This window comes from Nicotiana sylvestris, chromosome 12, assembly GCF_000393655.2.
Source record: "Nicotiana sylvestris chromosome 12, ASM39365v2, whole genome shotgun sequence".
NCBI lineage: Eukaryota > Viridiplantae > Streptophyta > Magnoliopsida > Solanales > Solanaceae > Nicotiana > Nicotiana sylvestris.
This window is the reverse complement of record NC_091068.1, coordinates 80,116,651-80,140,684: the sequence shown is the minus strand read 5'-3', so window position 1 is coordinate 80,140,684 and position 24,034 is coordinate 80,116,651. Positions and strand designations below refer to the sequence as shown.

General features: G+C 38.8%; 4 protein-coding genes across 6 annotated transcripts; 2 read left to right on the top strand and 2 right to left on the bottom strand.

Moving 5' to 3' along the window:
• Window positions 1-12,159: 12,159 nt before the first annotated feature.
• Window positions 12,160-15,985, bottom strand: LOC104226828 (phosphatidylinositol 4-phosphate 5-kinase 6-like). Of its 3 annotated transcripts, none has more exons than XM_009778905.2 (8): window positions 14,407-15,985; window positions 14,061-14,228; window positions 13,809-13,974; window positions 13,601-13,717; window positions 13,344-13,537; window positions 13,053-13,183; window positions 12,796-12,874; window positions 12,160-12,721 (listed from the first exon to the last, which is right to left on the bottom strand). In XM_009778905.2, the coding sequence occupies exons 1-8, from the start codon at window positions 15,564-15,566 to the stop codon at window positions 12,430-12,432; spliced, it is 2,307 nt and encodes a 768-aa protein (XP_009777207.1). In that variant the 5' UTR covers window positions 15,567-15,985; the 3' UTR covers window positions 12,160-12,429. The 3 variants fall into 3 exon arrangements, with proteins under 3 accessions (XP_009777207.1, XP_070021336.1, XP_070021337.1); XM_070165235.1 differs by having other exon boundaries at window positions 12,665-12,749; XM_070165236.1 differs by lacking the exon at window positions 12,160-12,721 and having other exon boundaries at window positions 12,832-12,914.
• Window positions 15,986-17,838: 1,853 nt separating this feature from the next.
• Window positions 17,839-18,339, top strand: LOC138883267 (uncharacterized). Its single transcript, XM_070163947.1, has one exon. The coding sequence runs from the start codon at window positions 17,839-17,841 to the stop codon at window positions 18,337-18,339; it is 501 nt and encodes a 166-aa protein (XP_070020048.1).
• Window positions 18,340-19,688: 1,349 nt separating this feature from the next.
• LOC138883266 (uncharacterized) lies at window positions 19,689-20,324 on the top strand. Its single transcript, XM_070163946.1, has one exon. It carries the CDS (start codon window positions 19,689-19,691, stop codon window positions 20,322-20,324), a length of 636 nt encoding a protein of 211 aa, XP_070020047.1.
• A 1,630-nt stretch (window positions 20,325-21,954) lies between these two features.
• Window positions 21,955-23,589, bottom strand: LOC104226829 (uncharacterized). The gene is made up of 4 exons (XM_009778906.2): window positions 23,453-23,589; window positions 23,086-23,188; window positions 22,586-22,658; window positions 21,955-22,339 (listed from the first exon to the last, which is right to left on the bottom strand). Exons 1-4 carry the CDS (start codon window positions 23,532-23,534, stop codon window positions 22,091-22,093), a joined length of 507 nt encoding a protein of 168 aa, XP_009777208.1. The 5' UTR covers window positions 23,535-23,589; the 3' UTR covers window positions 21,955-22,090.
• Window positions 23,590-24,034: the final 445 nt, after the last annotated feature.

The window sequence follows — 24,034 nt, the reverse complement described above, 5'->3', positions numbered from 1 at the left end:
ATAATTAAAGCACTGTTCGAGTATAAAAATGTTTTTGCATGGTCCTATGATGACATGCCAGGTCTAAGCACTGACTTGGTGGTTCACAAATTGCCCACTGACCCGGCATTCCCCCTGTCAAGCAGAAGTTGAGGAAATTTAAAACTGATATGAGTGTGAAGATTAAGGAAGAGGTCACCAAACAGTTCGAGGCCAAAGTCATTCGGGTCACCCGGTATCCCACCTAGTTAGCCAATATTGTGCCTGTGCCGAAGAAAGATGGCAATACTAGGGTGTGTGTTGATTATCGAGATCTCAACAAGGCAAGTCCCAAGGATAACTTTCCATTGCCAAACATCCATATATTGATCGATAATTGTGCCAAACATGAGCTTGGTTCTTTTGTGGATTGTTATGCGGGCTACCACCAGATCTTAATGGATGAGGAGGACGCTGAAAAGACGGCATTCATCACGCCATGGGGAACGTACTGCTATCGGGTAATGCCATTTGGTTTGAAAAATGCTGGGACAATCTACATTAGGCCGATGACGACCATATTCCACGACATGATACACAGGGAGATCGAGGTTTATGTGGATGATGTGATTGTAAAGACTAGAAAGCAGTCTAACCATGTTAGAGATCTGAGAAAGTTCTTCCAAAGGCTTCGCAGGTACAATCTCAAGCTCAATCCTACAAAATGCGCGTTCGGTGTTCTGTCTGGAAAGTTGTTGGGATTCATAGTCAGCCACCGAGGTATTGAATTAGACCCGTCAAAGATCAAAGCTACCCAGGAATTGCCACCTCCAAAGAACAAGACTGAGGTAATGAGTCAGTTGGGGAGATTGAATTACATCAGCAGGTTTATTTCTCGGCTCACGACGAATTGTGAGCCTATCTTCAAACTATTAAAGAAAGATGTTGCGATCAAGTGGACAGATGAATGTCAGGAAGCATTTGATAAGATAAAGGGGTACTTGTCAAACCCACATGTGTTGGTCCCGCAAAAACTAGGGAGACCTTTGATTCTGTATTTGACGGTCTTGGACAATTCATTTGGATATGTGTTGGGATAGCATGACGTCACCGGCAGGAAGGAACATGCCATATATTATCTCATCAAGAAGTTCACATCTTACGAGGTTAAGTACACTCACCTTGAGAGGACATGTTGCGCCCTAACTTGGGTAGCACAGAAGTTGAAGCACTATTTGTCATCTTACACTACTTACCTCATCTCTCGTTTGGATCCATTAAAGTATATCTTTCAGAAACCTACACCTACAGGGAGGCTCGCAAAGTGGAAAATCTTGCTCACAGAATTTGACATCATCTATGTGACTAGGACTGCAATGAAAGCCCAGGCATTGGCCGATCATTTGGCTGAGAACCCAGTGGCTGAAAAATATGAACCTCTGAAGACTTACTTCCCTAACGAAGAAGTCATGCATATTGATGAATTGGAACAAATTGAAAAGCCAGGATGGAAACTTTTCTTTGATGGGGCTGCTAACATGAAAGGCGTTGGGATGGGAGTGGTACTTGTTTCTGGAACAGGGCATCACTACCCTGTTATGGCTTAGCTTCGGTTCTACTGTACTAACAACATGGCTGAGTACGAGGCATGCATTTTGGGTTTGAGGATGGTTGTGGATATGGGTGTCCAGGAAGTCTTGGTCTTGGGTGACTCGGACCTCCTGGTGCACCAGATTCAGGGAGAATGGGAAATACGAGATTTAAAACTCATACCGCACCGACAGTGCTTGCAGGATCTTTGTCAACGGTTCCAATCAATAGAGTTAAGGCATATTCCAAGGATTCACAATGAGGTCGACGATGCTTTGGCGACTCTGGCGTCAATGCTGCACCATCCCATAAGGCTTATATGGATCCTTTGCAGATTCAGATCCACGATCAGCATGCTTACTGTAATGTGGTGGAAGAAGAGCTCGATGAGGAACCTTGGTTTCACAATATCAAAGAATACATCAGGATGGGGGTGTATCTGGTACAAGCCACAGGTGATCAAAAGAGAACAATTAGGCGGTCGGCAAGCGGTTTTTTCTTCAGCGGAGGGGTTCTGTACAAAAGGACCCCAGATCTTGGGCTGCTGAGATGCATAGATGCTAGGCAGGCTACAACTATTATGACCGAAGTACATTCTAGAGTCTGTGGACTGTATATAAGTGGGTATGTTCTGGGAAAGAAGATTCTTTGAGCAAGTTATTATTGGCTCACCATGGATCGAGATTGCATCAGTTTTGTGCGCAAATGTCATCAATGCCAAGTACACGGAGATTTGATTCATTCGCCGTCATATGAATTGCATACAATGTCTGCACCATGGCCCTTTGTCGCTTGGGGCATGGATGTCATTGGGCCAATTGATCCATCAGCATCAAACGGGCACAAGTTCATTCTGGTGGCCATAGACTATTTCACCAAGTGGGTAGAGGCTAAAACATTCAAGTCTGTAACCAAGAAAGCAGTGGTTGATTTTGTGCATTCAAATATCATTTGTTGATTTGGGATCCCGAAGGTAATCATCACGGACAATTGTGCTAATCTCAACAGTCATCTAATGATGGAGACATGTCACTAGTTTAAGATTACACATTGCAATTCTACCCCATATCGCCCCAAGGCAAATGGAGCAGTCGAGGCAACTAACAAGAACATACAGAAGATACTTCGGAAATTAGTGGAAGGTTCCAGGCAATGGCATGAGAAGTTACCTTTTGCACTGTTGGGTTATCGCACTATTGTTCGTACTTCAGTAGGGGCAACTCCTTTTTTGTTGGTATATGGTACTGAGGTGGTAATACCATCAGAAATTGAGATCCCATCCCTTCGGATTGTCGCCGAGGTTGAAATTGATGATGAGTGGGTCAAAACCCGCCTGGAGCAATTAAGTTTGATCGATGAGAAGAGACTGGCAGCAATGTGTCATGGCCAATTGTATCAACAGAGAATGGAAAGAGCATATAATAAGAAGGTGCGTCCACGGAAGTTTGAAGTGGGTCAGTTAGTATTGAAACGTATCTTGCCTCATCAGGCTGAAGCAAAAGGAAAGTTTGCCCCAAATTGGTAGGGGACGTTCGTTGTAACTAGAGTGTTGTCCAATGGTGCATTATATTTGACAGATGTAGAAGGCAAATGTGTATAAATGGCTATCAATTCTGATGCAGTCAAGAGATACTATGTATGATTTCTTTGTTGGATTGTACTTGTTTGTATTTGGCATGTTTTGAATATTGAAATGACGAAGGCATTTTGTTCTGCTATCTAAACACTTTATCCCTTGTCACCCCCTTTGAGCCTTATTTATTTTCTTTCATACCCCTCTTTCGGAATCAATGGCACAATTCAGAAACGCAGATGTGGAAGATAAAAAAAAAGAGAAAAGAAGAGGAAAACAAAAAGAAGAAAAGAAGAAAAAGAAAAGAAAAGAAAGATCACAACAAAGCAATTTCTATGACATGAACTACGTTCGACCTGATTCCTTTTAAGAATATGTAGGCAGCCTCACGATTCGGTCCCATCAAAATAAAAATCCAAAAGTCCCCAAGCAAAGAAACTGGGGCAGAAGTTGTGGTTGTTGTAGGAAATCTGATTCCGAAAGTTGTAATTTTGAACCCATTTGAATTGTTTTGAGCCTTTGATACCCTTTCTTTCTAACCTTATCCAAAAGCCCACATTACGGTCCAAAGAAAGACCTTCCGATCAATCTTTGTGTAGTGCCAAGGAAAGCGAGTTAGAGGTATGATTCACATCAGGGGCAACACTCTGTTCTACACAAGGAAAATAAAAATGAGAGAGTCTTATCGGTGAAAACCTCCACAGGCACCGTAAGGCGACGGGAGCTGAGAGAAAATAAAAAATGAGAGAGTCTTACTGGTGAAAACCCTCACGGGCATCGTAAGGCGAAAGTGAGTTGAGATATGAACAAATGAGAGAGGCTTGTTGGTGAAAACCCTTCAAGACACCGCAGGCCGAACAAGGTCAAGGTTTTGGTGAAGAAATCAGGTTATGGGAATTCCGGGGAAACAAAATACGGCAACTGAAAGTTAATTGGTTGGACAGACTGGGCCGATTAATCCGAAATGCATATCATGATCATTGGTACCAGCTGTTCCACACAGATAAGTCTCTTTCCTCTTTCCCTTTTTAGCAAGTCATCCAGTTTTGGGTTTTCTTCATCCTTAACTCTCAAGGTCATTGCATTTCATTTATTTTGGGTTTCATTTATCTAAGATGTTTCAATGTCAGTTTTGTTTAAGCAAATAGGAAGGGATTTCAAAGCTCACTACCAGCTTCAAGAAATTGCAAATCACAATATGTCCAGAACATACCAAAGATAGCATGATGTAAAGTGGGATAAAGTACCAACAAAATTTCCATCGGCGGAATGATTTAGGCATTTCATGGGAGATGCAGAGGTTGAGTTAAAGGGGTTAGAAGTGGGAAACAACGGTTCAGGTATAGAACAGGCAGGTCATCCAAAGTCATGGGGGTTTGAAAGTCAGCCGGAAGTCAGGCGGTTCTTAGCTAGTTCAGAGGAAACCAATCAAAACAAAGCACGGCAGTGGAGAAGCCTTCAGCAAATAATTCCATCAACTAACCACCACATTTTAAACTAACAAGATTTTTCTTTGACTAAAACAGGGGCAGAAAGTTCCGCTTGCTTCAGGGAAACCCTCAGTAAAGAAAGGCGAGCACCAAACAGGTTTGACGGTAAACTTTCAGGTCCCGCCTGGATAATGGGATTTGATTTGAAGTCCTCAGGACCCTCCTAAAAAATGGGACCTAATTTAAAATTCAAAACAGTCATGAGTAGTAAAATCTAGCATAAATGTACCCCAAGGAATGTAAGATGGTTTCAAAGTTTGTATGTTTGAGATAAGATTCAAGTAAGAGTTTTCAGGGCCCTCCTGAATAATGGGACCTAGCTTTAAGATTTCCATTAGATAACAAGATGTACCGTAAGTTCTGTTGTAGGGCAGCATAATTCGGTAGAAAAGATTTGTCACTCTTAAGATAAGATTTGACGTTTGATTTTTAGGACCCTCCTGGATAATGAGATTTAGTTTTAAGTGTTCAGGACCCTCCTGGATAATGGGATTTAATTTTTTGTTTCAGGACCCTCCTGGATAATGGGATTTAGTTTTAAGTGTTCAGGACCCTCCTAGATAATGGGATTTAATTTTTTGTTGTCAGGACCCTCCTGGATAATGGGATTTAATTTTTCGTTTTCAGGACCCTCCTGGATAATGGGATTTAGTTTTAAGTGTTCAGGACCCTCTTGGATAATGGGATTTAATTTTTGTTGTCAGGACCCTCTTGGATAATAAGATTTAATTTTTCGTTGTCAGGACCTTCCTGGATAATGGGATTTAATTTTTCGTTGTCAGGACCCTCCTAGATAATGGGATTTAGTTTTAAGTGTTCAAGACCCTCCTGGATAATAACATTTAATTTTTCGTTGTCAGGACCCTCCTGGATAATGGAATTTTGTTTTAAGTGTTCAGGACCCTCCTGGATAATGGGATTTAGTTTTAAGTGTTCAGGACCCTCTTGGATAATGGGATTTAATTTTTTGTTGTCAAGACCCTCCTGGATAATGGAATTTAGTTTTAAGTGTTCAGGACCCTCCTGGATAATGGGATTTAATTTTTTATTGTCAGGACCCTCCTGGATAATAACATTTAATTTTTTATTGTCAGGACCCTCCTGGATAATGGGATTTAGTTTTAAGTGTTCAGGACCCGCCTGGATAATGAGATTTAGTTTTAAGTTTTCAGGACCCTCCTGGATAATGGAATTTAATTTTTTGTTGTTATGACCCTCCTGGATAATGGAATTTAATTTTTCGTCGTCAGGACCCTCCTAGATAATGGGATTTAGTTTTAAGTATTCAGGACCCTCCTGGATAATGGGATTTATCTTTCAAATTCATAGAGATATTTGGTAACATGATTTAATGCGCCCAACATCAAACCGGGGCAGACGTTTTCTTTGTTTGTTTATTTTGTGGAAATCAGGCGCCCACCTGAAGAACAAGGGAATACATTTTTCAAAGTTCAGAAATCAGGCATCCACCTGAAGAACAAGGGAATACATTTCAAAGTTCAGCAATCAGGCGCCCACCTGAAGAACAAGGGAATTCATTTTTCAAAGTTCAGAAATCAGGCGCCCACTTGAAGAACAAGGGAATACATTTCAAAGTTCAGCAATTAGGCACCCACCTGAAGAATAAGGGAATACATTTCAAGTTCAGCAATCAGGCGCCCACCTGAAGAACATGGGAATACATTTCAAGTTCAGCAATCAGGCGCCCACCTGGAGAACAAGGGAATACATTTCAAAGTTCAGCAATCGGGCGCCCACCTAGAGAACAATTTGCCCACCTGGAGAACAAAGGAATACATTTCAAAGTTCAGCAATCGGGCGCCCACCTGGAGAACAAGGGAATACATTTCATGTTCAGCAATCAGGCGCCCACCTGAAGAACAAGGGAATACATTTCAAGATCAGCAATCAGGCGTCCACCTGGAGAAAGGTAAAACATCTCAATTCAAGACGGCTACAAGGGGATTCCACAGGGAGAATACAAGTCAAAAAGGCAACAAGAACCACAAGAGCAAGTTTGAAGAAATAGATAGGATTTTGTAATGCATAGATCATAGTCTAGTCTAGCTTCTTTTTATTTTATCCTGGTGTAATGTGGGGTTCAGTAAGCAGTAGCAGCAGCAACAGTGAAATCACAGTTTCATGGTAGTCCCAACTACTAAACATTCTTGAACTACACTGACCTGATTCCTTTTTAGCCAAGGATATGTAGGCAACCTCGGAAGTAGGGTGCGGTCAAATCTTTCAAAAATGCTTCCCACAGAGTATTCAAACGAGCAAAACTCGCTCGTATCCGCTCACTTTATCTTTGCACGAAAACTCTTTGTGTTTCCGAGTAAAGAGGGGCAGCTGTGAGCACGTGATTTTTGCCCTATACGAATTATTCCCATAAATTCAAGAAAAATAAAAATATTTCCGTTATTTGCAATTTCGTAGATTTTCGTAGCAATTTTGTTATTGTTTACACTTTGTTTGTGCATTTTAATTAGTGAAAAATACAAAAATGTGTTGCATTTGCATTTAGGATCTATTTTCACATTTTTGAGGTTAATTATTAAATTAGGTGCTTTATTAAAAAAATAAAAATCACAAGATTGGTTTACTTTTGCATCTCTAGCCTTTTAATTATAAATCAATAATTTCCCCCCTTTAATTTAGAAGTAATTAATTCTTGTAAATAATATGTTAGGTTTTATCTTAATTTAGTAATTTAATTACTTTTAGGAGTTTTTAATTTAAGTTTTAATTAAAAAAAAAGGGAAAAAAACAAACAAAAAGAAAAGGAATTAAAAAAAAAGATTTTGGAAAAGGGAAAAGGAAAGAAACTAATTTGGGCCAAAGTCCAAACAAATTCCCAGCCCAAATCTAACATCATCAGCCTACCCGGCCCGATTACGCCCAGACCCGTGCCCGTTCTCTAAACCCGACCCGCTCCACAAATACATACACTAATACACAAGACCCAACATATCGGAATCCCTAACTCCACACTCACTGTTCATCGTCTTCTTCGCAAAGCCGCGTTTCAACTCGTCAAATCCATGGCGAGTGAATCCAAACCCACAACCACGCATTCCTCCTTCTCTCCTCTTGCCATTTCTAACGGTTTCTGACACCAAAGATTCTCCCTCCTCTCACTCGCTCGTTGCTGAGATGTAACACGTGATTGGAAGGTTCTGAGAACGATTCGTTGGATAAGGGTGAGGTGTTGGATTGATTTCATTCAATCTGAGCCTCACATTCACCAGGGGTTCATTTTCAAAAGGGACCTCATCCAATTTGGAGAAGGAGGATTTTGGGGTATTGATTCTAGGGGATTTCGTTTGGGAAGGGAGGTCACTTGGGACATAGGGCTTTGAGAAAGCTTCTTTTTCTTTCTGATTTTTAAAAACCATCTCAGTTTAATTCCAGTTACAATAGAAAAATACAAAAAAAAAACTGATTTTCGTTTTTGTGTTTAATCTGAGCCTCTTTGATCTCTGCGTTTGGAAGATCAGAAACTTTCATTTTTCACTAATGAGTTTGGTTTGAACTCGAAGGTTGAGTTCGTTTTCTTTCTGAATTTCATCTTTGAATTAAGGGAAGTGAACTGAGGTCTATTGAATGTTCGTGAGGTTCAAGTTCGTCGATTCCATTTCTACTGTTGTCCTACTGATTTGTTGCTGAACTTCGCTAGTATTCGGAGGCAAAAGGTGTATTATTAAGGTTTTAATTATTAAAAGAAGTTTGCAACTTCAGGTTTTGTTTTCTTCCTCCCATGTAAATCTGTTTTTTAACTGTTCATGAGCTATGGAATTTCTGAATTTGCATCTCTTTGTTGTTGTCATTTAAGTTTTGTAGGATTGAATCAGTGAATTCGAGTTTAGTTTCTTATTGATTTATGAATAGCTGAGAGTTTTTTTCGTGTAAAGTCTGTTGAGGTATGTCGATTTTCTTTGATGTGCTGTGGTTGAGAACTTGGTTCGCGTCTGTTTATTGACATTGTTTGGACTTAAAACTAAAGGTTGAGGTCCAGTTGTGTGAGCTGAGCTCAACCTTGAAGCTCTGGGAATTGGAAAAATAGTTTCTCATTTCTACTTTAGTCCTAATTCATTGAGTGTTATTACCTGAGAAATTTGAGTTAAATATTTGAATTGGTAGCATCTTCGTGTTGAGATTTGATTCCGACCATGACCGTTGGTTGGGAACATGATCTTACTTTCTTAAAAAAAGAACATGATCTTACTTTCTTCAAAAAAGAACATGATCTTACTTTGCATCAAATTGCATCTTTGTTTCATGTCGAAGTGCATTCTGATCTTCATGCTGTAAAAATTATGCATCTGATGTACTCATGAAGCAGTTACGTTGAGCATTTTGCTTGTTTTCTTGAGGTTGTACTTGAAATACGTTACTTGAATCCTAAAACTAAGTCTTGGTAATTCTTCTTACGTTCTTAAGATTGTAATAGGGTCTGGGTTGAGTCTTAGTGATCCATGTAGTATCATGTTATGTTTGATTTAAAAACCCAGCGCAAAGCTGCATTGGTTCGTGTTGTATTGAGTTAGACTCGTGTTAGTTTTTCTTGGTTTCTTCATGTTAAATGGTACGAGCAGTAGGATTCTCTATTGCCTACAAGAATTTGTGAATTTGGTATGCTGCTCGACGATTCATTCTTAGTGGATCATGGTCTAAAGTGGTGTTGAAGATAAATTGTTTTGCGGATTGTATATGTTCAGATTTGCTCTATTTTTGTTTTGCTCTTGTTCGAAAATTTGTCTACTTAGTTCCTGCTATAAGAATTCTGCTCTTTCGAGCTACCGAGGAAGTCGATTTAAGCAGTAATTCGAGTCGATAAAGTGCAACATTTTGGACATTTGTCCAAACTGTTGCCCCTGCTGAAAATCTGCAATGTTCTGCACTATTTAAGCAGCAGATTCGCAGTCTTCTGGTGCAAATTCTGCACTCTTGGCTCTCATTGGTTCGGATGCTGGATAGTTTAATATCTAATTGAGGTTTAAACTTTGACTGTTAGTTGTGCAAGATAAGTTTTCTTCAGCCATTTGCTGAACAGTTTTGAGCTGTTTACCCTCACACTCCCGTATGTTCCTCACCCCAACAGATTCGCTGATCAGCAGACAAATTGACTTAAGTAAACCTTGTTGATCAGTGATCTTTCTCATCATCATGCTCGGGTTAATTTTTCATTAGAAGCGCTTTTTGTATGTGAAGTTATCTTTATATACTATTAACAGTAACCTATTGTTGAATTTTCCAGCGTGGTAGTTCACTTCTTTTAATTGGAGTAGGCGTACATCTATCATTTTGATTCCATGTAATTGTGGTCTTATTTGGAAAACATTATGAAAAATGGAAATGTTGAGGAATAAGAGAGTAATATAAAGTTAGTCAGGTATTTGCTTTTGGAATTCATGTGTGTGGGAGTTATATTAGGCGAGACTAGATCAAAATCAATACTCTGAAACTACCTAGTGTGGATTAGCTTAGTTTGGGGGTGTGCCGTATTAAGCCAAATGTACAATTTATGGCCCTCAAAGTTTAGTTTCGAATTTTCTTTAAATTGTATTGAGGTGCGTCGTACCAAATAAAACCTCAAAAATGCATGGCCCTCGCTTAATTAATGCTTGAATCCTTAGAATTCGAGGCGTGTCATTTAGTTGAATTTCCATGGCTCTCGCAAATTTAAAAAAACGAGTAGTTGCTTTAGGCGCGTTATTTTAATTACTTACCTTCCTAAACCCGGGTGCGCATTTATGTGACCCAAATCCAAACCTCGACAATGTCATATAGAATGTGTTGCGGACTACGTGTGCATTTATGTGACGTGGCTCAAGACATATTTTAAATGACGCTGCAAATCTTTCTTTAAAAATGGTTTAAAGCAGTTTAAAGTCAAAATTTCACAATAGGCTAAAACATGTATTAAAATCAGGTAATAGGCCAATTATAACAGTTGAGCGACCGTGATAGAACCACGAAACTCGGGAATGCCTAACACCTTCTCCTGGGTTAACAGAATTCCTTACCCGGATTTCTGTGTTCGCGGACTATAATACAGAGTCAATCCTTTCCTAGATTCAGGATTTGATCCGGTGACTTGGGACACCATAAAATTATCCCAAGTGGCGACTTTGAATCTTTAAATGAAATAATCCCATTTTGATTGTCCTTTAATTGAAAAAACTCCTTTATACCCTTTCGGGGTGTAGGTAAAAAGGAGGTGTGACACCGGGGTCGCCTTAGGAACGGCCACCTCGCCATCCGTGGCCGGGTTGGAAGTTGAAGGGACGGTCTATTGAGGCACGGATTTGGAAGTTTTTGCCATCTGGCTCTGAAAAATATGAAGAATTGAATGTGAGGATGAAGGTTTGAAGGTAAGGATAAGGTTTTGAAGATAAGGATGAAGATATGAAGGCCAGACTTGAAGATTTGAAGAAGGAGTATGAAGATTTGAAGATGAGAATATGAAGATCTAGAAAACAATGTGTGAAGGTTTGAAGGGGTTAGGAATAAGTGAAGAGTTCGAGGGTAAATTAAGGAGCTCTGGAATTGGAAAGTAAAAAAGTGGGAAAAAGGATCAAAGCTTTTATAGAGAAGGGGTAATCAATGCGTGACATTTCACATTCGGGGATGGTCAACCGGCGGTTAACATGGGTCCGAAGTTAGAACGACGTGACTGATGTGATGTTTCACTGACCCATCAACTCGGTTGTAGCGTACGAAAGAAGGAATCGTAGTTAATTTATCGTTTCCCATCACTTCGATAAATCTACTCTCTAAGAAATGAGCGGACTATCTGTATACAGGTAAAATAGAGGGCAGAGCTTTCCCCGGTTCCCCTATGAGGAAACAAAAGGGAAGCACGGTTGGACATGACTATAGTCGAGGCCTAAGAATAACTCGTATCGAAATCCGGGAGGAATGAACGATGTATCTAAGATCGGGCACGGTGAAGTAACAGACCTAGAACAAGTATAGCCTCTGGACCTCGGGAAACGTGGAGAATGATTATACATGATGAGTAGAGCGACGTAATATTCGCCCTCAACCGGATATTATGGCGTAAATACCGCCTAGTATCAACTGCAGATCGATATTTACAGGGAAAAAAAGAATTTTACCTTCTTTAGACTTGTACTAGGAATGAAAGGTGAAGGTTTCTTTCATCCTGACACACTGTGACACGCAAATCAAAGCAATAAAAAGTTTACTTTTGTCTTCTAGCTATTGCTCAAAGTGTTCTTCATTCGTTCTCTTCTTTATACGCGACAGAGCTCGTACCGAAGGTCCAATCGAGGACGAATTCCACTGTTCAACCTAAGATTAGGCTTGGTTATCATATTACGATTGGTTTGATCATTTATTTTGTCTTTAACTTATTTACATGTTGTTCTTAACTATTCGTATTAAATTAAATCACATTTTGGGGGTTAACAACAATACCAGCAAAATTTGTTCGTGAACCATACTAAGCTCCTGAAGAATTAAGGAGCTTAAATCAATTAGTAAATGGAAATTTTGATAAATTCAAATAAATTCCACCTTAGAATCCATTGTTCCCTGCAAATACCTTAAAACAACAATTTTCATATCAGTCACATTTGTGTTGCTTCTGTTACAACTTTTTCTATACAATAGTACTCATCCTGAATTGTTTGTGTGTATATATATACCTATGATCATAAGAATAGTTTTAAGATGAGAAAATGCAGTGAAGGAGTTTCAACTGCAGATAAACAAATGGTGTACTGAGTCCTAATTAAGCTAGCTTGCAGTTTGAAGCCCTCTCAGAGAAAGGGAAGCATATATGTATGTTAATTAATTGTCTTCTATGAAAACTTTGAAAATGTAATCACGAAAACGCCTTGAGTACGCCTTTGGATCGACTGCAGAAATGGAGTTGGGATCACATTGCATAGACTTGTATGCATGCTCAAGCTTCTTTGTAATGTCATAGTCTTGAAGTATGTCTATGATACCAAAAAACAATATCACATCATACAATTCTCCTGTTGCTTCTCCTATTAGCTGAATCTCTCCCTCACTCATTTTCCTCTCTGTCCTTTCAACTCTTGCTGGCATGTTTATTCCTAATTTTATGCTTGCCCACCTGCAATTTTCATCATACAATCAAGAATCTTAATTCATGACAGCTGATTATGACCAAATTAGTTTCTAACTTACCCTGCCTGATCAAGAAGCAACTGATCCATATCTGCTCGAGAAAGACGAGGAACTGTTTCATTTTCCGAGCCTCCATTATCTGCCAAAAGGTAGTCATGCTTACTTTAAACTGGTTATGCCTGAATTATAAGGAAAGTAACAAATAAACGGATCTTCCAAATGAATGATATTCTATGACAAGCTAGAATGAAGTTATCACAGAATTCACTTAGCTTTAAAAGGTAAACATTCAAGTGTTATATAAAATTAGCACCAACCAATTGGTGTTCTACAACCAGAAGGTGTCTGGTCTTCACCACTATCTGCTTCTCTAAAATGTATTCCAACTAAAAGGCTGTAGTCCATCACTCCCTCTTGTTCCAAGAACTCACAATCCCTGTCAACTTGCCTGCAAAATAAATTATTTTCACTTTTCTTCTTTGAAATATTAAAGGATCATACACGACGACATTTCTATGAATCTTTGTATTTTATGCTTGAATGAGATGTTGAAAGTTTCAAATGTCATCGTGTGTGAAGGACAAAAGGGGCCAAAGCAAAAAAATTACCTTCGGAATTCCTGAAACCATGTCTTTTGTAACCTGAAGATGAAGTTCAGATCAAGGTCTTTAAGGGTTGTGGTTGCATCAATCTCTGATTCTGGCTTATCAGTCATTCGGCCAAATGTTGATCCTTTCAAGTCGAATCGTCTATGAATTGAGTAATTTGTGCAAAAAAGATTCCCCATGATAACAAACCGTACCTAAACCATTGATGAATGCATTAGAATTGAACAGATTGTTTGACTTTACTTTATGTTGAATACCTTCTTCTGTGCTGGTCCACTTAGCTTCACACAATGCAGGCCATAGTACTTAGTCACAAGGGTGTTCTCAAACGCGCGAACATGATTGAAATAGGCACTTAACATCCTTAAAAGCACCTAACAAATCCATTGGCAAGAAAAATGATGAGAAGGGACAGTGATCTTTTGCAGAAGAAGAAATGCAATGCTGATTTATTTAAAGACTGACTTTTGTTTCTGCCTTCTTCATTGTCTTGATCATGTATCGATCATCGTTTGTCAAGTAGAAAAAACTTCCACTTTTTCCAGGGGAACAAAGCTCCCGGAGGGCATCATTACCACAAATTGATATCATATAATCAGCAGCATCCACTTTGAATAGCATCCGTAAAGCCCTGACAAACATATCGGATAAATGACTAGCTTCAAAAGTGTTTTAATTTGCACACTTATACTCCAATCTTGTATAATTAGGCCTTACCTGAAAACTTTTGGACAATAATCTTTCCATCTGAATTCACAAGACGGATGAGGTGGCGTGATCTTCGATCCTTCAGGTGGAAACCTTGTCCAATACTTCTCTCTAGGATCAAATGCTGATGGCTTGAGATCTAGTGATGGAGGAGGACCAGGCCTTCCTACTGAATGCCTATGCCATAAATTTACATCTCAAGTAAAAATCACACAAGAAAAAGCACTATTTTGAGCCTTGAAAAGGAACAATAAACACAAGGTAACTTGCATATTTCTAATCACCAAGCAAGATGATAGTATCTCAATTTGCAAATAATTCCTTGAAATATACATGAAAGTTAGAAGAAAGCTACCTGATTCCCAACTGCAAATTGAGCATAAGCTCATAATTCTTATGTCCTTTGGAAATGGTCTGACCTTGACTCTTTACAAACTTAGGAATCCTAATAGGGCTTCCTCTTAATAAATATCCATCAGTTTCCTGCAAACCAATCGTGGAATCATCCGAATTATAAGAAGTACTAGCAGAATTTCCAGCAGCATCCGATAGACGTATTCTCCCAAATTCCCTATCTACAGGAGGTGCATCTATTCTCCCATCCAAGGACATTCTCCTAGGTCTAACATTGTTGTCCACCGCCTTAGATGATCTCCATAACGCGAGTTTTTTCTGTGAAGGCAATATCGGAACTTTCTCAGGCGGACAAATAGTACATTCTGTTAAATCAACATTGAAAACTTGTTGAGGATCCCATTCAAGATTGCCACCTTCTAACAATGATTCAGATGGATAAAATGTACCATTTTGTTCATTTGGATCTTTACTCCAATTTCCCACATAAAAACTCCCATCATTCCATCTAAATGTTCCATTTCCTTTAGGAAATCCATCTTCCCAATTCCCTTCATAAACATTTCCATTTGTCCAATACATTTTGCCTTTACCACAAATTGTCCCATTCTTCCATTCACCAACATAATAATTCCCATTCTTCCATGTATACCTCCCATTTCCTTCTTGTAATCCCCTGCACCATTCCCCATCATAACAATCCCCGTTTGCGTATTCCTTAACACCATGTCCATGTTTCAAATTCATTACCCAAGAACCTCTATACGTATCGCCAGTAGGCCCCGTGTAAGTCCCATCTCCATCCATAAATCCGCTCTTGAAATTCCCCTCGTACATTGCCCCCGAGGGCCAACTAAACGTCCCCTTCCCCATCGTTTTCCCTCTAAACCAATCTCCAACGTACATACATCCGTCCGTCCACCAATATTTCCCCTGTCCATGAGGGAAATTATCAAGCCAATAGCCACTATAGTAATCTCCATTGGGGAGAAATCTCTCTGCATGGAAAATTTCTCCGCTCGCGTGCTCTTCAATATCTTCTCGTTGCTCTTGATCATTACCTTCTTCTACCTGTGATGATCCTTGTGTACCGAAAAACGTGTTGGCACGTCTTCTTGTTGCAGCCTGTGTTATCCTTATAGTTGCCTCCCACGCCTTCATGTTAATGTCCTTTTAATTTCTTCTTGATCTTGACATGGATTTCAGCATCTTTTTCTTTTGTGGGTGTTAATCAGAAATAACTAGCAAAAAAATTGATGGATTTGATCTGTTTTCATTGACAAAATGTATTGTTTCAACCCTGCATGGACATGCAAAGAAAGAAAATTGCTCCCTTTTTTTTTCTCTCTCTCTTTCTCTCTATTTGCTCGCTTTCTCTCCCTTTCTTTCTCTGTCCCTACTTTGTGATCTAATGAAGGAGACAACAAAAGCAATCAAGTACATTCACATTCTTTGTCCACATTTTGACCATTTTCTCCCAAACAAAAAAGTTGTCTTCCCTTTTCTTTTTCTTTGTCTCTTTTGGTTTGTTATAATATTAAGGGGGTACCTACAAAATTGTCTATCATTATTGGGAAAACAAGAACTTAAGCATGTGATAATACTGGTCAAAATGGTAAGTCTAATTAATTAGAAATAATATATACTCCCTCCGTTCCAGTTTATGTGAACCTGTTTGACTGAGCACGAAGTTTAAGAAAAAATGAAGATTTTTGGAATTTGTGGTCCTAAACAAGTCAAAAAGGGGCCAGAGTATTTGTGTGGTTATAAAAGCTTCTCATTAAAGGTAGAATTGTAAGTTTAAGCTAAATTGTTTTCAAATTAGAAAAGGGTCATTCTTTTTGGAACGGACCAAAAAGGAAATAGGTTCACGTAAAGTGGAACGGAGGGAATACTTATGTAATTAAACTTATTAATTGGAAGAAGCCAATCAACTAGTGGATGGACCATTTTATTGAAAAAATTAATAGCAATAAGAATAAGTTGAACAGCGATATCTATTAGCAGAATTTTTTTGTATAGAATTTGGGTCGAGAAGTTGTTTTTTCAATTTTTATCTGGTTGCTGTTTGGATGATTCAAAGGAAGACTTGTTCTGCTACAATAACCGTTAAAACAGCTATGAAAATTGAGGCTTTATGACATTTGGAGGGATGACCGAGTTTAGAGTTAATCTAATTTCCCATATTCGGAGATCATAAACTTCTCTTGAAACTACCTAATTAATGTGTTATTAAAAATTCTTTTTTATGGTTTCCTACTCGATATTTGTATTGCAGTCCTGATTAATCCAGATTCGCATCGCATAATGCTCATTAAAATGAAAAGCGTTTTCTACCAAAATTCTCGAAACTCCTAATTAAAAATGAAAGAATTATATTTATCCCACCATAACCCTTCTCGGTGAAACTAACCAGTTTTCAAAAGTCGCAGCTTTTGAAAATGCCGCATTTCTTCAATTTTCAAAAGTGTGTAGATTCACCAATTAAGGATACTAATCAGATTCTCTACTTTTTCCTCTAAAAAATAACTTTCTGTGAGTGGCAGCTTACACATTCACCAAATGTGATACTTCGACATAATTATATACTAACAATGTTTTTTTTTTTTTTTTTGCATTATTAATGTAATTTACAACTGATTTTCAAAAGAATGGAATCTCACCATTGAAATTATTTTAAGGGCTTGAGCTTAAAGCAAAAAAAAAAAAAAAAAAAAGAAGAAGAAAAAAGAGATAAATGTCATGACCCCACATTATCATGCCACGTAGGTGTCACTTGGCATATATTATTGACATATGGAAAGTTTACATATGAAATAGACTAGTACATGTGGGAAGGTAATAGAAAAATATGAAGATTTCTCATGGGAGACCTTAGAACCCTATGGAATTGCTAGGAAAGTCTTTAGAATATTCTAGCTATGTAGAATATTCTAGAGAACGGACTTACTTGTAAATATTAAAGGCCTTGTGTAATAATTATTATTTACTCACTAGCTCCTAGGAGACTAGTATATAAAGGGGGCTATTCATTTGTAACTCACAAAGCAAAACAATCAAGTACTCCATAATAACAAGCTTCATTTGGTGAATTTCTTTAGTCTTTCTTATCTAACATTCCCTTAACGATCTTGAGTGTAATATTTTAGGCTAACTTGGCATATCAAGATCGTACGCAAGGTGTGCAAGATCGTGAGAAAGTTGACAAGTGTCGCACGTGCGCTTAGTTCAAGACTAAGGACGTGACAACGTGGTATCAGAGCAAGGTTATGACTAAAGGAATATTAGAAAGAATACAAGAGATGACTAGAAGGAAGCTTTGTAAGGAACCAAGGGTGTGGTACTTTCAAAAGGAACCAATGTGAAGGTCCCTAAGCGAAAGCAGTATGACGGTGCACGGGACGCACCCGAGGTGGCAGACTTATTTTGGAGGATGGACAAGTACTTTGAGGTAGTCAAGGAGGATGACGAAGTTGTTAAGGTACACAACGCCTCAATGTACTTGACCGAGGTTGCCGCATTATGGTGGCGTCGAAAGTGTGCTGACATGGAGAAGGGGCTATGCAAGATTGAGACGAGCGAGCAGTTCAAGCAGGAGATGAAGAAGCAATTCTACCCGATGAATGTGGTGTACGAGGCTAGGCTGAAGCTAAGGGAGCTCCGACAGATGGCCATAATTCGAGAGTATGTGAGTGAGTTCACTACCTTAATACTGCAAATTCCGTCGTTGTCCGAGAATTCCCTTTTCTACTTCATGGATGGGTTGCAAAATTGGATAAAGCGGGAGTTAAGGAGACATCAAGTAACCAGCGTGGATGAGGACATAACGGTAGCCGAGTCGCTCGTTGGCTTCAAAATGGAGCCTCCCAAGTCAAAAGAAGGCAATGTCGAGAGGGGTGGGGAGATCATGACAAGGAAAATGGGAAAGGCATAGCCGAGATATACAAGGGCAATGGCAAGGGACCATCGCATAACGGATAAGGGTCCAAAAGAAATGGCAAGGGGTCGGAAAACGGTAGCGAGTGCGTATCTAAGGGAGGGTACTACTTCTGTAAAGGATCATATCGGGCAAGTGAATGCTGACAGTTAGGGAAGCTTGCAGCTATGATCGGGAACTTTGCTCAGGCACACAAGGGTGACGCAGGAGGGACTACTTGCATTGGGGGATGTGCTTGGAATCTAAGCCGAAAGTAAGGGATTCCAAAGCCTATCTTGGTGCCATGAAAATGAAGCATGATGGCAGCAAGAAAAGTTAGGTGGACATAGTTAAAGTGGATGGCGAGTTACAAAGTGATGGCACACAATCGGAATTAGATGATGCACCAAACAGAGGGGTCAAGTTTGCCAGTAAGGCTGGAATTACGGCGGACAGCCAAATAGGGAGTGGAAGCATGAACCCGATGCCTGATTAGCTGTTAGACTTGGTCGAGTCATGGGGAGATTCAAGCCAAGAGAAAGGAGAGGCATCCGATGAGCGGAGGATCTAGGCCATCATTGCTAGTCGTCCAAAGTACAAATGGGGAAAGAAGAAAGGTATCCAATACCTTGTGACATGGGAGGGCGAACCGCTTCATAAGGCATCATGGCTAATGGACAAAGATCTCCGGCGACACTAAAGTGATATGCGCATGTACGTATATATACTTTGTGCGAGTGCGGTGGCACATAATTGGGTGGGAGAGAGTGTCATGACCCGCCACATCATCATGCCATGTAGGTGCCACTTGGCATATTTTGTTGACATATGGAAAGCTTACATATGAAATAGACTAGCACATGTGGGAAGGTTCTAGAGAAATACAGAGATTTCTCATGGAAGACCTTAGAACCCTATAGAATTGCTAGGAAAGTATTTAGAAGATTGTAGCGATGTAGAATATTCTAGAGAAGGGACTTACTTGTAAATATTAAGGGCTTTGTGTAATAATTATTATTTACTCACTAGCCCCTTGGAGACTAATATATAAAGGGGGTATTCATTTGTAATTCATCAAGCAAAACAACCAAGTTCTCTATAATAACAAGCTTCATTTAGTAAATTTCTCTTATCTTTCTTATCTAACATTCCCTTAGCGATCTTGAGTGTAATATTTTAGGCTGACTTGGCATAGCAAGATCGTACGCAAGGTGTGCAAGATCGTGAGAAAGTTTTCAAGTGCCGCACGTGCGCTTAGTTCAAGACTAAGGACGTGACAACATGGTATGAGAGCAAGGTTATGACTAAAGGAATGTTAGAAAGAATACAAGAGATGGCTAGAAGGAAGTTTTTTGGGAACCAAGGGCATGGTACTTGCAAAAGGAACCAATGTGAAGGTCTCTAAGCGAAAGCAGCATGACGGTTCACGGGACGCACCCGAGGTGGCAGACTTACTCTGGAGGATGGACAAGTACTTTGAGGTAGTCAAGGAGGATGAGGAAGTTGTTAAGGTACACAACGCCTCAATGTACTTGACCAAGGTTGCCGCGTTATGGTGGCGTCGAAAGTGTGCTGACATGGAGAAGGGGCTATGCAAGATTGAGAAGAGAAAGCAGTTCAAGAAGGAGATGAAGAAGCAATTCTACCCGATGAATGTGGTGTACGAGGCTAGGCTGAAGCTAAGGGAGCTCCGACAGACGGCTACAATTTGGGAGTATGTGAGTGAGTCCACTACCTTAATGCTTCAAATCCCGTCGTTGTCCGAGAAAGATTCCCTTTTCTGCTTCATGGATGAGTTGCAAAATTGGATAAAGCGAGAGTTAAGAAGACATCAAGTAGCCGGCGTGGACGAGGCCATAGCGGTAGCCGAGTCGCATCTTAACTTCAAGATGGAGCCTGCTAAGTCCAAAGAAGGCAATGCCGAGAAGGGTGGGGGAGATCATAACAAGGAAAACGGGAAAGGCATAGCCGAGATATACAAGGGCAATGGCAAGGGATCGTAGCATAACAGATAGGGGTCCAAAAGAAACGGCAAGGGGCCAGAAAATGGTAGCGAGTACATGTCTAAAGGATGGTGCTACTTCTGTAAAGGATCATATCGGTCAAGTGAATGCCCAGAGCTGGGGAAGCTTGCAGCAATAATCGGGAACTTTGCTCAGGTACACAAGGGTGACGCAGAAGGGACTACCTGCATTGGGGGATGTGCTTGGAATCTAAGCTGAAAGTAAGGAATTCCAAAGCGTATCTTGGTGCCATGCAAATGAAGCATGGTGGCAGCAAGAAATGTTGGGCGGACATAGTTGAAGTGGATGGCGAGTTACAAAGTGATGGCACGCTATCGTACTTAGACGATGCACCAAGTAGAGGTGTCAAGTTTGCCAGTAAGGCTGGAATTACGGCGGACAGCCAAATAGGGAGTGGAAGCATGAACCCGATGCCTGATTAGCTGTTGACTTGGTCGAGTCATGGGGAGATTCAAGCCAAGAGAAAGGAGAGGCATCCGATGAGCGGAGGATCTAGGCCATCATTTCTAGTCGTCCAAAGTACAAACGGGGCAAGAAGAAAGGTGTCCAATACCTTGTGACATGAGAAGGCTAACCGCTTCATAGGGCATCATAGCTAATGGACAAAGATCTCCGGCGACACCAAAGCGAGATGCACGTGTACATATCGATACTTTGTGCCGAGTGCGGCGGCACATAATTGGGTGTGGAAGAGTGTCATGATCCGCCACATCATCATGCCACGTAAGTGCCACTTAGCATATATTGTTGACATATGGAAAGCTCACATATAAAATAGACTAGCACATGTGGGAAGGTTCTGGAGAAATACAGAGATTTCTAATGGAAAACCTTAGACTCTATGGAATTTCTAGGAAAGTCTTTAGAAGATTCTAGCGATGTAGAATATTCTAGAGATGTAGAATATTCTAGAGAAAGGGACTTGCTTATAAATTGAGGGCCTTGTGTAATAATTATTATTTACTCACTAGCCCCTTGAAGACTAATATATAAAGGGGGCTATTCATTGTAACTCATCAAACAAAACAATCAAGTTCTCTATAATAACAAGCTTCATTTAGCAACTTTCTCTTGTCTTTCTTATCTAGCATTCCCTTAGCGATCTTGAGTATAATATTTTAGGCTGACTTGGCATAGCAAAATCTTGCGCAAGGTGTGCAAGATCGTAAGAAAGTTATCAAGTGCCGAACGTGCGCTTAGTTCAAGACTAAGGACGTGACATAAAGCTAAGAGCCTTTTGGTTTGTATAAATCCTTTCACCAAATTAATCTTATTGATCAAATCTCTGGTTATTATATAGAAACTCATTTTTTAACATTTACAACCACATATATATATAGATAGTCCCCCAACTCTTCAATTTATAGGAAAGATATACCCACGAATTAACACTACAAACATAAAACAATAATGGATTTAAGTTATACACTAATCATGTAAGGTTTTTTATACTATCATTGTAGTCTAATTGGTGATAACATATTAGATCATTTTCACCAAGTTATTAAGCATTAATATTTATTCTGACTGCAATATATTTGACTTGAAGTTGTAAATATGTATAATATTGTCGATCCATAAAATTTAAACAGATCTCTGAAAATAAAAAGAACATATAAATGTTAAATGGTTGCAATTAATTGTATCTACACATACGGATCAGTTCTTCAACTTGTTTGAGACTGAAGTTTAGTGATTGTTATACATATTCGAATCGGTAAAACTGATGAAATTGTTTTGAATTATTAGACCTTATTGAATTTGGCAAGAACAAGTACAGTAGCAGAAGTAACAGCAGGAATGAAAATCTCATCTGAAATTGCTTGTGGCTTTATTCTTTGCTTGATGAATAATGCTGTCACAGGAACTCCAAATAGATAAAACAATGTATCTTTGGCTCCATATCCAATTACTTCTGATTCATGTATTAGTTCACGAAGAATTTTTCGAAACTCATCCTCTGTCAATTTTGTTCCTTTCACTTTGTGATACTTCTGAAAAATAAAAACACCAAAATTGTTCTAATTATTTAACGACAAGATGGGGTGACTATTTTTTGTTACATTAAAGTAACTTTAAATTTTATAAAATATTACTCGTTTTAACAGTAAATCATAAAACTTTATTCATTATAATAATCACCCATCACGAAACACCTCCCCCCTCCCCCTCCCCCAAAAAAATATATTATGAATTTGAATTAAATATGATATGAAATTTCTAGACAGCGAGAAACTTACTTTGTATACTTCCATTAGAGTTGTAGTGCTTGGAATCTTAATTTGCGTACTCCCTTGCCTTCTATTAATTTCTCTACAGAAAACAAAAATAAAAGAGAAAGAAAAACTTTTAGTTTCTTTTCTTCTTCTGTTTTTTTTCTTCTTTTATCCTTGTGATTGATTAAAAAAAAATAAACTAAATTTTCTTCTCGATGACCACAAAATAATACTTTAAACTTTCTTCTGGATGGGGGCAATGGTGATCAATTTGCAATAATGAAATCAGGCATGGTTAAAATTTCTGTAAACATAAAGATCATAAAATTTAGGTAAATTAAACAACAATATATAAACAAGTTGCAAACAATATAGATCACATTTTAGCTACTTTTTTTTTTATATTTAAAAATCCTTTTCTCAAAGATAAATTTGTTTAATCTTTTTTAAAGAAGAAATGAATTCCTTTCCAATCAATTACATCACATAATATTATATATTAGTAATATGAATAACTATTTTACTCGACCGTTTGGCAAATTGCATGGTAAAAATCAGCAGACGTCCATCTAAAATACTTGTCGTAGCATATTTCTATAATTTCATTGTCAATCTTCTCATCTCTTCCTGCAAAATAAATGACAAAAGCATTAGAAAGGATAAAGATGCAATATAGCAGTTTCACTTGTAAAAATTTAGAATGAAAAACTTCTTGCTTTACCCCCTTAATAGGCCTACCCAGTGCGTATATATCCAGATTAGCCCGACTCAATGTACTCCAAGATGGTTAAACAACAAAAATTCCCTTATGATCACTCTACGTAACATGACAAACAATACAGAAGTTCTTGAAAATATATGGTTGATGTTTGAAAAGCGGTTTATACACACCCTGAAAACTTTGACCAATTTTCGAGATGGCATGGCCCATAAATTGGAGAGCTCCTTGACCAATTTTCTTGAAGGTTCCCATAATTTGGAGATTAAGAAAAAATAAGGGGACAATGGTGGAGAGAGAAAGAGCTTTATATATTATATACTTTAAAAGAAATTTATATATGGATGTGATATAAGGCTTGGAAGGTAGGAAGAGTATATTATATTATATTCCTTGAGGTATGTGCAAAACCTTTTATGAAGTTCTCTAAATAGCTTTGAAAATGTATATCTACTAGAAAAAAATCTTTACTTGTACATTGTGTAAACGCCAAACCAATAAGTGCATAAACGTATAAACCTCTCTGACTAGCATATAGTATTAGAAAAGCAAAAAAAAAAAAAAAAAAATGGCCAGCAGGGGTCTTGTGACACGAGTATAACGAGGAAAATTGGGTGAAAAGCTCTTCAGTAGAGTAAGCCTAAGGTGATTGCCTAAGAGAGATGATGACAATTGCAAAAGGAATAAATAAACTTCAAGCAAAATGAGTGATAAAAAGGTTTGGTTAATAGCATATATTTAAACTTCAATTAGTA